Source organism: Pan paniscus, chromosome 12 (assembly GCF_029289425.2).
Source record: "Pan paniscus chromosome 12, NHGRI_mPanPan1-v2.0_pri, whole genome shotgun sequence".
Classification (NCBI taxonomy): Eukaryota; Metazoa; Chordata; class Mammalia; order Primates; family Hominidae; genus Pan; species Pan paniscus.
This window is the reverse complement of record NC_073261.2, coordinates 89479783-89491506: the sequence shown is the minus strand read 5'-3', so window position 1 is coordinate 89491506 and position 11724 is coordinate 89479783. Positions and strand designations below refer to the sequence as shown.

The window sequence follows — 11724 nt, the reverse complement described above, 5'->3', positions numbered from 1 at the left end:
TGGTCTCAATCTCCTGACCTTGTGATCTGCCCGCTTTGGCCTCCCAAAGTGCTGGGATTACAGGTGTGAGCCACCATGCCTGGCCAATTCCCATATTTTTATACTGTGAAATAAGTTAGAAATCAGTTATTCCCACTTCTGTTTTTAATTCTTCCTTTAATGTACAATTGTCCCTCCCATTTTAACCAAATATATTTAGTAAGGAAGGTTAAATATTTGAATGATCTGAAACAAAGCTATAAAAATACATTGCTTAGATATCTCAAAACCACTTGATTCCCTGGAAATGACTGTTAACAATGTAAGGTTTCCAGACCTAGAAAATAAAGTCTTACTGGCTCCACTTTGTATTAGAAAGGCTTCAGATTAACACTTTTTTAAAAAAATGAAGGAAGGAAAGAAGGAAGAGAGGGAGGGAAGTCCCACCAATATATGGGACAGAGTGGAAGAAAACCATTTCAGTGCTTTGGTAGAATACAAGTGGCTAAATCTGGCTAGACACAAGAAAAACCTGAAGAACATTTTAAATATACAGATCCTGGAGCCACCTATCTGGAGACTCAGAATCAGGAAAGACAGTACTGGAGTCCAAGAATGTTTCCTTTTTTTTTTTTTTTTTTTGAGACGGAGTCTCACACTGTTGCCCGGGCTGGAGTGCAATGGCACAATCTCAACTCACTCCACCTCCTGGGTTCAAGTGATTCTCCTGCCTCAGCCTCCCAAGTAGCTGGGACTACAGGCGCATGCCACCACACCTGGCTATTTTTTTTGTATTTTCAGCAGAGATGGGGTTTCACTACAAGCTGGTCTCGAACTCCTGACCTCCTGGATCTGCCTGCCTTGGCCTCCCAAAGTGCTGGGATTACAGGCGTGAGCCACTGCACCTGGTGTTCAAGAATGTTTCTGCTTTTTAAAATATCTGACGTGTAGCAGGCTTGAGAATCAAGTTTAGACTCTGACATTGTAAAATAAAAAATCTTACTTTCTAGACAAACTAGTTTCTAGCAGGTTCATTAAAACGTCTAATAATATAAGCTTCTCCTTTAATGCCCTTAGCGTCATTTAAATAAACACTGGAAAACATAATCATAGACTCTTGTCTCTACCAGTATGCCCTGGGGTTAATCAAATATTTCAGATATTGAAGAATTTCTACATATGTGAATAAACATACACATGTGTTCTAGTGCTTAAACCCAGTGATTTGTTTCAGTTTTTCCATTTAAAAGCCATAGTGCAAATACTTAGCTTTTCATTATGTATCACATATTTTAATGAATCAATCTGACATTTTCCTGATAAAGGGAAATGTTTTTATCTATGTCTGTGTAACGTGTAACTTACCCATGGGTCGCATGAATTTAATGCATTTTTAAATCTGTTCATGCAGCCATTCTGTAATGACTGGACTCCTATTATTTCATTACTAGCAGACCACAGGAAGAGTGCAATTGCTGTTAGCATGCTTACTTCATCAGGTGTAGGTACAGAGTCTTCTGAAAATGAAAAATGAAAGAAGTGTGCTGTTTCTAAAACATTTTGGAATTTTATTTATTTTTGTAGAGAGAGACGTTGTCTTGCCATGTTGTCCAGGCTGGTCTTGAACTCCTGAGCTCAAGTGATCCTCCTGCCTTGGCCTCCCAAAGTGCTGGGATTACAGGTGTCAGCCACTGTGCCTGGCCAGAATTTTAATCTTGAACAATCATCTCTCTCTCCCCACAACATTTACAGTAGTACTTGCCTTAATCTAATACAGTCCACAGACAACTGTAAGAAGTTCAATGTATAACGTTAAATGTATGCAGTTATATTTAATGCTAAATTATTATAAAATATTCTAACTAATTTTAAAATCCAGAGTACATTTTTAAGTGATATCTCCTTTCAATTTAGTAAATATGAAAACCTGTAAATTCCATATAACCATTAAAAAAATCGGTTGGGTGCAGTGGCTCACACCTGTAATCCCAGCACTTTGGGAGGCCGAGGCAGGCGGACCACCTGAGGTTGGGAGTTCGAGACCAGCCTGACCACAAAATTAGCTGGGCATGGTGGTGCATGCTTGTAATCCCAGCTACTTGGGAGGCTGAGGCAGGAGAATCGCTTGTACCGGGGAGGTGGAGGTTGCAGTGAGCCAAGATTGTGTCATTGTACTCCAGCCTGGGCAACAAAAGCGAAACTCTGTCTCAAAAAAAAAAAAAAAAAAACTTGGACAATTTCCTGAAGACAGTGTTCTAAGAATTTTAAGGAATTTCTTGCCATTACATTTATTCAGGAATAGATACAACTTGAACAGAAATATAGTATGTAATTAGAAATACTAGAAATATGAACATTTATTCTAAAGAACAATATTTCTGAACATATAAAATACGAGTTCCAAACATTTTGTGATTATCATTTCTTCAGTAAAACTGATCCCTACCTTTTGTGTAAATTTGACCTATTTTGGCAACTGTAAATACCCAGTGATAATCAGTACTTTAGAAGGATTACAAACATATACATGTGACATGCTAACATTATTTCATAATAAGGGTACCAGCTTTTTGTAATATGGAATAAAGGGTTAAGAACAATAGTCTAGAAAAAGTCCATTAACTTAATGTAAAGAAATAAAGTTTAAAAAAAGAGATGTCGGCTGGGTGTGGTGGCTCATGCCTGTAATTCCAGCACTTTGGGATTTCTAGAACAGACTGGACAACATGGTGAAACCTCATTTCTACTAAAAATACAAAAATTAGCTGGGCATGGTGGCGCACGCCTGTAATCTCAGCTATTTGGAAGGCTGAGGCTACAGAATCGCTTGGATCCGGGAGGCAGAGGTTGCAGTGAGCCAAGATTGCACCACTGCACTCCAGCCTGGGTGACAGAGTGAGACTCAGTCTCAAAACAAACAAACAAAAAAACAAACGAAAGAGATGTAAAATTTGAAGGATTTAATCAATTTATAATAACCTGAGTCACGAATGTTAAAAACCTGAGAACCCACCCAGACTAGGCAGCTCACTCCTGTAATCCCAGCACTTTGGGAAACTGAATTGGGAGGACTGCTTGAGCTCAGGAATTCAAGACTAGCCTGGGCAATATGCTGAGACGCTGTCTCTACAAAAAACGAAAAAATTAGCCAGGCTTGGTGGTGCATGCCTGCAGTCCCAGCTACCTGGGAGGCTGAGGCACGAGGATCACTTTAGCCCTAGAGGTTAAGGTGGCAGTGAGCTGCGTTCATGCCACCACACTCCAGCCTGGGTGACAGAGTGAGACCCTGTCTCAAAAACAAACAAACAAACAAAAAACCTAAAACAAAAAAACCCTGAAAACCCCATCATAGGAAATTTATTCTACGTAGAATATAATCTCTTACTCAGAGTTGGCAATGCTGCAAGCAATTTTTTATCAAAAATTATTTTATATTCATTTTTTAAAAATTAATTTTTTTTCTTTTTTCCCCCGAGAAAGAGCTGGAGTGCAGTGCCATGATCATAACTCACTGCAGCCTTGAACTCCTGGGCTCAAGCAACCCTCCCACTTCAGCCGCCCGAGGAGGTGGGACTACAGGCATGCACCACCATGTCCAGCTGAATTTAAAATTTTTTTATAGAGACAGCGTCTTACCATATTGCCCAGGAAAGTCTCGAACTTCTGGCCTAAAGCAACCCTCCCACCTTGGCCTCCCAAAGTGCTGGGATTATAGGTATAAACCAAGGTGTCCGGCCCCATTTTATTTTTAAATTGTGATTTTAAGAAGATTGGGCATCTAAATATGATTTTTCTACTAAAAGGAATCAAGGCTTTTGGAGAAGGGGCTGATTCTAGAACAGTGAGGGGGAAATACTCAGTCTGCTACATCTTGGGGCTAGAAAGTATGGAAGTGCTCAAGAAATAATGGGGCCATATTGAAGTAACAGTAAGGGACCCACTGAATTAAAAAAAAAATTATGGGCCGGGTACAGTGGCTCATGCCTGTAAATCAATCCCAACACTTTGGGAGGCCGAGGTGGGGGGATCACCTGAGGTCAGGAGTTCGAAGCCAGCCTGGCCAACATGGCAAAACCCCATCTCTACTAAAAATACAAAAACTAGCCAGGAACGGTGGCGGACACCTGTAGCTGTATCTATTTTCTTTGATACAGCTGTGTTCTTTTCTTTCTTTCTTTTTTTTTTTTGAAATGGAATCTCGCCCAAGCTTGAGGGCAATGGTGCGATCTCAGCTCACTGCAACCTCTGCCTCCTGAGTTCAAGCAATCCTCCCACCTTGGCCTCCCAAGTAGCTGGAATTACAGGCGCCTGCCACCATGCCTGGCTAATTTTTGTATTTTTTTTTTTTTTTTGAGACAGAGTTTTGCTCTTGTTGCCCAGGATGGAGTGCAATGGCGTGATTTCGGCTCACCGCAACCTCTGCATCCCTGGATTCAAGAGATTCTCCTGCCTCAGCCTCCTGAGTAGCTGGGATTACAGGCATGTGCCACCACGCCCAGCTAATTTTGTATTTTTAGTAGAGACAGGGTTTCTCCATGTTGGTCAGGCTGGTCTTGAACTCCTGACCTCAGGTGATCCACCCGCCTCAGCCTCCCGAAGTGCTGGGATTACAGGAGTGAGCCACCGTGCTTGGCCTAATTTTTGTATTTTTAGTAGAAACGGGGTTTCACCACTGAGGCTGGTCTCGAACTCCTGACCTCAAGTGATCAACCCACCTTGACCTCCTAAAGTGCTGGGATTCACACGTAAGCCACTGCGTTTGGCCTCTTTCTTCTTTCACCTATTGGTTAGTAAGTGAATTTTTTCTAAGAACTCTTTGTATATTAATGATATCAACACAGACATAAATATTGTCAGTTTTTCAGCTGTCTTTTTTTCATCTACCATTTAATGTAAGGTGTTTTGATGGGTAGAAGTTAATTTTTTTGTTTGTTTGTTTGTTTTGAGATAGGGTCTCACTCTCTCACCCAGACCAGAGTGCAGTGGCACCATCATGGCTCACTACAGGCTTGATTTCTCGAACTCAAGTGATCCTTCTGCCTCAGCCTCCCAAATAGCTGGGACCACATGTGTGTGCCACCATGCCCAGCTAATTATTTATTTTTTATTTTGTAGAGACAGGGTCTCACTATATTGCCCAGAATGGTCACAAACTCCTCTGGTCAAGTGATCTACCTGTCTCAGCCTCCCAAAGGGCTGGGATTATAGGCATGAGCCACCACACCCCATCTAATTTCTATATAGACCAAAACAGTAAAATTGTCCTCTGCGACATCTTTCCTTGACTTACAGTTAGTCCTCTGCCATTCTTTTTTTTTTTTTTGAGACAGAGTCTCGCTCTGTAGCCCAGGCTGGAGTGCAGTGGCGCGATCTCGGCTCACTGCAACCTCCGCCACCCAGGTTCATGCCATTCTCCTGCCTCAGCCTCCCAAGCAGCTGGGACTACAGGCGCCCACCACCACACCCAGCTAATTTTTTGTATTTTTAGTAGAGACGGGGTTTCCCTGTGTTAGCCAGGACGGTCTCGATCTCCTGACCTCGTGATCCACCCGCCTTGGCCTCCCAAAGTCCTGGGATTACAGGCGTGAGCCACCACGCCGGCCAGTCCTCTGCCATTCTAACATAAAACATTCACCTATATTTTCTTTGTTTTCCTGTTTAAAACATTTTATGTTATTATTTTATCTGGTACTTGTTTTGATTAATGATATGAGAGCCTAAATGAAATTTATTTCTCAAACAGCTAACCAATGTGCTTTTATCATATATTATATTTTATCATATATTACATTCTCATGTGGATGAATGTCTGTTTCAAAGCAATCTGTTCTGTTCCACTGATTCTTGGGCCTACTCCACAGTTTTAGATAATGTGGAAATGTTTTAATAGGTGAGATGACAAATCTTTCTTTACTATTCTTTGTTTTCAGTTATTTTATATTTTCTTTACAAAAGAAATAAACCTTGAAATAAAAAGTCAATCAGAAGAAAAACACAAAAATGTAAGCATTTCACCAAAAATTAAACATAGACATGAAAAATGTTAATGCTTACTAAGAAAATGAGCAATGCAAATTAAAACCATAAGACAGTATATTTTACCAAACACAGCAAAATTAAAAAGTCTAACAATATCAAATACTGGTGAGAATGTGGGAAAATACAGATTATCATGCTCTGCTGGTGAGAGCGTAAATTCACGTAGCTATGTTGGAGGTCAATTTGGCAATGTCTGATGACATTGAAATGTACCATCGATTCTACTTCTAGGTGTACATCCTAGAAAATCTCTCACAGCACACGTGCATGAGAAATTTGTAAGGATGTTAACTGCAGCAATCTTTGTAACTGGGATAAATTAGAAACAACAAAAATATCATTGACAGGGAAATGAATAATAATTGATAAAAACATATGACAGAAACTATATAGGAGTTAAATGAGAGTTTTATATATTCACATTAACAGATGTAAAAAAAGTTATTGTTGAGTCACAGAATGACATGACATTATTTATGTAAATTTTAAAACAAATATATATTGCTCATAGTTATCTTACTCTCTATATAACACATATATAAATATATATTTAATATAACTGACACATACTCATATAGAAAACATACTTATTTATATAGATAGATATTTCTAAGAAAAAACATAATATCAGGCCGAGTGTGGTGGCTCACACCCGTAATCCCAGCACTTTGGGAGGCTGAGGCAGGAGGATCACGAGGTCAGGAGTTCAAGACCAGGCTGGCCAACATGGTGAAACCCCATCTCTACTAAAAATACAAAAATTAGCTGGGCGTGGTGGTGCGTGCCTGTAATCCCAGCTACTCAGGAGGCTGAGGCAGGAGAATTGCTTGAACTGGGACCTGGGAGGCGGAGGTTGTGGTGAGCCAAGATTGCGCCACTGCACTCCAGCCTTGGCAACAGAGCGGAGACGCCATCTCAAAAAACAGAAAAACAAAAACACCCGAAAAAACATAATATCAACATGTAGTTCCATGTGGGGGTACAATGGAGTAGTGACAGGTACTTCAATTTTCTCTCCTGTTTTATTATTTTTATTGTAAAACAACAACTTGAAGAAAACATAAATATATTAACACATGTAAATTCTGGAGAGAGGCCGGGCACAGTGGCTCATGCCTGTAATCCCAGCAACCTGTGAGGCTGAGGCAGCCAGATCACTTGAGGTCAGGAGTTTGAGATCAGCCTGGCCAACATGGTGAAACCCCGTCTCTACCAAAAAATACACAAGTTAGCCAGGCATGGTGGCGCACACCTGTAGTCCCAGCTACTTGGGAGGCTGAGGCATGAGAATCACTTGAATCTGGGAGGCAAAGGTTGCAGTGAGCTGAGATCGTGCCAGTGAACTCCAGACTGGGCGACACAGTGAGACCCTGTCTCAAAAAAAAAAAATTCTGGAGAGAGATATACATGTATATATTTAAAACCTCCTGGCTGGGTGCAGTAGCTCACGTCTGTAATCCTAGCAACTTTGGGAGGCCAAGGCGGGCAGATCATGAGATCAGGAGTTTGAGACCAGCCTGACCAACACGGTGAAACCACGTCTTTTATTAAAAATGCAAAAATTAACTGGGTGTGTTGGCAGGCGTCTGTAATCCCAGCTACTCAGGAGGCTGAGGCAGGAGAATCACTTGAACGCGGGAGGCGGAGGTTGCAGTGGGCTGAGATTACGCCACTGCACTACAGTCTGGGTGACGGAGCGAGACTTTGTCTCAAAAAAACAAAACAAACAAAAACCCCAAAAAACAAAAAACCTCCCAGTATATTTATATATATATATTTTTTGAGACAGAGTTTCAAAAAACTCTGTTTTTTGCTGAGCCTGGAGTGCAGTGGTGTGATCTTGGCTCACCGCAACCTCCACCTCCCGGGTTCAAGCAATTCTCCTGCCTCAGCCTCCCAAGTAGCTGGGATTACAGGCATGTGCCACCATGCCCGGCTAATTCTGTATTTTTAGTAGAGACGGGGTTTCACCGTGTTAATCAGGCTGGTCTCAAACTCCTGACCTCAGGTATCTGCCCACCTTGGCCTCCCAAAATGCTGGGATTACAGGCGTGGGCCACCACGCCTGGCCCCAACATGTTTATAACTATTAACACAAGGGCATTTAGAGTCAACAATCCAGAAAAGAGTATTAAAGTTCACATCTGAAAGATATGACTAACATACCTCTCTGAGATGATTCATTGTTATACAGCAGTTTTCTGATAAGCTTATTCAACTAATTCATTACTTAGGGAACACATATCCTAACTAACTAAAACGTTTAAAACTGATAGGTTACCTGGTTGAGAATATTCCAGGATGCAAGCAAGCGTGCTACGAATCAGAGCTGTCCATTGTTTTTGAACGCCAGCCTCAGTTTTGGCCATTGAAAGTGTCACAATACTTTTAATCCCTTGAAGAGCTGCACTGACTGGTGGAGGAACCTGATTATCTGCAGACTTTATTGCTGTGTCTTTCAATATTCTTGCGATTAAGAACAGAATTGTGGGCAGGATTGTCATACATCCTGAAAGAAAAACAAATCAGATTACCTCATAACTATTCAGTTCCCATATTATAGTTGTTTCCATTGCTTGTATTTTTTGCATTTGATTGTGGTTTAATATTGTTTTTTTCCTTGACTTTATACAAAATTTACTGTATTACTACTACTATAATTCAATGTTTGAAAAAGAAAATAAGAAAGTGTCATATTATTTCAAAGACAGAATTGGTATTTTCTTTCTTTTTCCAGCTAGCCTTATTTTTATTACTTCTAATACTTCACCTATTTAATATTTCATGCCCTGTGTAATGAAAATGAAAAAGGAAGACAGAAAAACAGGAAAAAAACACACCAGATACTGTGGGAAGCATCTGAGTAACTTCAGGAGTTTTATAGCAATTGTAAGACATGTAATCAATCCTCAGTCTACTAAAGTCAACCTAATCAGACCAGGAAAGTAAAAGGACTACTGGGGCAAGGAAAGAAGAAATGAAATAATCCTAGAATTTGTAACTGAAAATTCTAGGTCATGAAAATTCAACCTCCCACAAAAGGAAAAAATACCTTCACCACTCTGACCTGCAGCCATTGTAGCCTCTGCTTGCAAAACTCCAAAGATGGAGAATTCATTATTTTCACATATGTAGGGTAACTCTAGGAGGTAGAAAGGTCTTCCGTGTGTTGAGCTGAAATTTATCTCCTTATCTGATACCATTTTTACCTTCCAGATCAGGAATGTCTAATCTTTTGGCTTCCCTGAGCCTCACTGGAAGAGGAATTGTCTTGAGCCACACATAAAATACACTAACACTAACAACAGCTGATGAGCTTTAAAAAGAAAAAGTCTCCTCTGACATTCTTCGGAGTTTTTCTTTTTCTTTCTTTTTTTTTTTTTTTGAGAGTCTTGCTCTGTCGCTGAGGCTGGAGTGCAATGGCGCGATCTTGGCTCACTGCAGCCTCTGCCTCCTGGGTTCAAGTGGTTCCCCTGCCTCAGCTTCCTGAGTAGCTGGGATTACAGGCATGCACCACCACGCCCAGCTAATATTTTTGCATTTTTAGTAGAGATGGCATTTCACCATGTTGGTCAAGCTGGTCAGGAACTCCTGAGCTCAGGTGATCCACCTGCCTCAGCCTCCCAAAGTGCTGGGATTATAGGCATGAGCCACCGTACCTGGCCTTGAGTTTTTCAGTGTTACTCAAGAGTGGCAACCAGATTGGAAAATAGAGTTTAGTTATTCCACTTTATGTCTATCTGCTGACACTGTCTTTCCCCAACCTGTAGTTCCATGTCTTATTTGAAACACATCTGAAAAGAGCACCTTAGGTTTGTGACTTTCTGAATCTTTAATCTTCATAGGCTCCTAAAGGTAGACAAAACCTTAAAAAAAGACCAGCTTCTTATTTTTCACTTGAGATTTAAGAGGAAACTGGGTTATAACAGTGCTTAAAATCAAAGGCAAGCTCATCTTTGTCTACTGTAATATAATGCATTTCCAAATACTGATCAATACCGTACCAGCGGGTGAACAAAGGGATGGTAAATCAGAGAGTATGGTAACTGTGGCTGCCACCAAACGAGCACTTTCTTCTGATAGTCGAGTTTTAGTGGCTATGTGACTTGGAGAGTCTGACACCTTGGTACTGAGATGTGGCATATGCCGTACTAAAATGAACATCAGCAGCTCCATAGTTGCAAACACAAGAGATTTTCCAGGAATGAGACCACCGCTGTCACCTCCTTCTCCCAATACGGTACAGGCCTCTTTTTCCATATCATCTTCATCTGAGGTAAAAGATAATTTGGTGAAATTTCCAGCCAAAAAAAAGTACGTAAAACAACACAAGTATATTTAGGAAATTCCTTCAAAAGAATTTATAAGCAAATGTCAAATAATGTCACACGTCTTTCTCTGTATAATTCTCTGCCTCCCTAGAATTCTGTGCATTGATCTGTCCTTAAAGGTAACAGACAGTTCATTTTTCACTTGGAAAATCTTTATCAGGTATTTTTATTGGGTATATATTTTGTAATAGGAATAACACATATGTTAGGTTGAACCAGATGAAATTGACAAAAGGTGAAAAATAGTCGACTCTCAGCAATTTCATTTGGTCCTTTCTAATGAAAATAAAATCAATTTCAAATCTTCTAAATGTATGATTAATTCTTTTTTTAATTAATAACTTCTGGCCAGGTGCCGTGGCTCAAACGTGTAATCTCAGCACTTTGGGATGCTGAGATGGACGGATCACTTGGGCTCAGGAGTTCGAGACCAGCCTAACATGGCAAAACCCTGTCTCCACTAAAAATACAAAAATTAGCTGGGCATTGTGGAGTGTGTCTGTAAACCCAGGTACTCTGGAGGCTGAGGTGGGAAGATCACCTGATCCTGGGAGTTTGAGGCTGCAGTAAGCCGAGATTGCACCACTGCACTCCAGCCTGGGCTCTTGAGAGTAAGACTGTCCCGCCCGCAAAAAAAAAAAAAAAAAAAAAAAAAACTAGCTGGGCTTGATGGAGTGTGCCTATAGTCTCAGCTACTCAGAAGGCTAAGGCAGGAGGATCCTAAGCCCAGGAGTTACAGACTACACTGAACTATAATCACATCAATGCGCTCCAGCTTGGGTGACCGAATGAGACCCTGTCTCTAAAAAATAAAATAAGAACTATAGAAATATGTCCTGGCGTTAATATTTTAAAAATTAGAGTATAAAATAAGATTTACTTCAAGTTAGTGTAATTTCTAGTGCTTACTTAGAGTGTTTCTTTTCTCTTGCAAATAATCCTGAGCAGCTCTTACTATCTGTTGTACAACTCCAGTAACCAACAGCTGGACAGATGATGGATTCCAGGTCAATAGGAGGCGGTGCAAAACACTCAGCAACTCAACACCTATCAACTAATACAAATAAATACAAATACAGTTAAGTAATTTCAATCTCAAAGAATAAATTTATATTGTTAAAATCTGAGAAAATACCTATGTAAAAAAAGAAATCAGGTAGCTAAAATTAAAATATAGGACTACGTAACAAATAAGAACATTGTAAAAATCTTAAGAAATGGTCACATTTTACCCCTATGTATTTTCAAGCAACAAACGATTTATTATTTACATATTTAAATGTGCTTTATATTCAGAGATGATCATTCTCCTATTGGAAGGAAATAATTGAGCTAAATAGTATTGTAGAGTCCAGTGCTGCTAAAATTTATAATT

The 11724-nt window shown here is 40.2% G+C and overlaps 1 protein-coding gene across 5 annotated transcripts in view; it reads right to left on the bottom strand.

The window, feature by feature from the left end:
- HEATR5B (HEAT repeat containing 5B) overlaps positions 1-11724 on the bottom strand; it is a 102875-nt gene that overhangs the window by 8431 nt on the left and 82720 nt on the right. For 3 of the 5 annotated variants that reach the window (XM_003817657.7, XM_034952937.3, XM_008970902.6), the window contains 4 exons: positions 11259-11403; positions 10023-10289; positions 8300-8527; positions 1345-1496 (listed from right to left, as the gene is read on the bottom strand). In XM_003817657.7, coding sequence (XP_003817705.2) covers positions 1345-1496; positions 8300-8527; positions 10023-10289; positions 11259-11403 — 792 coding nt within the window. The remainder of the gene's footprint in view (positions 1-1344; positions 1497-8299; positions 8528-10022; positions 10290-11258; positions 11404-11724) is intronic. The other 2 variants (XM_008970903.5, XM_063594627.1) reach the window with 2 other exon arrangements.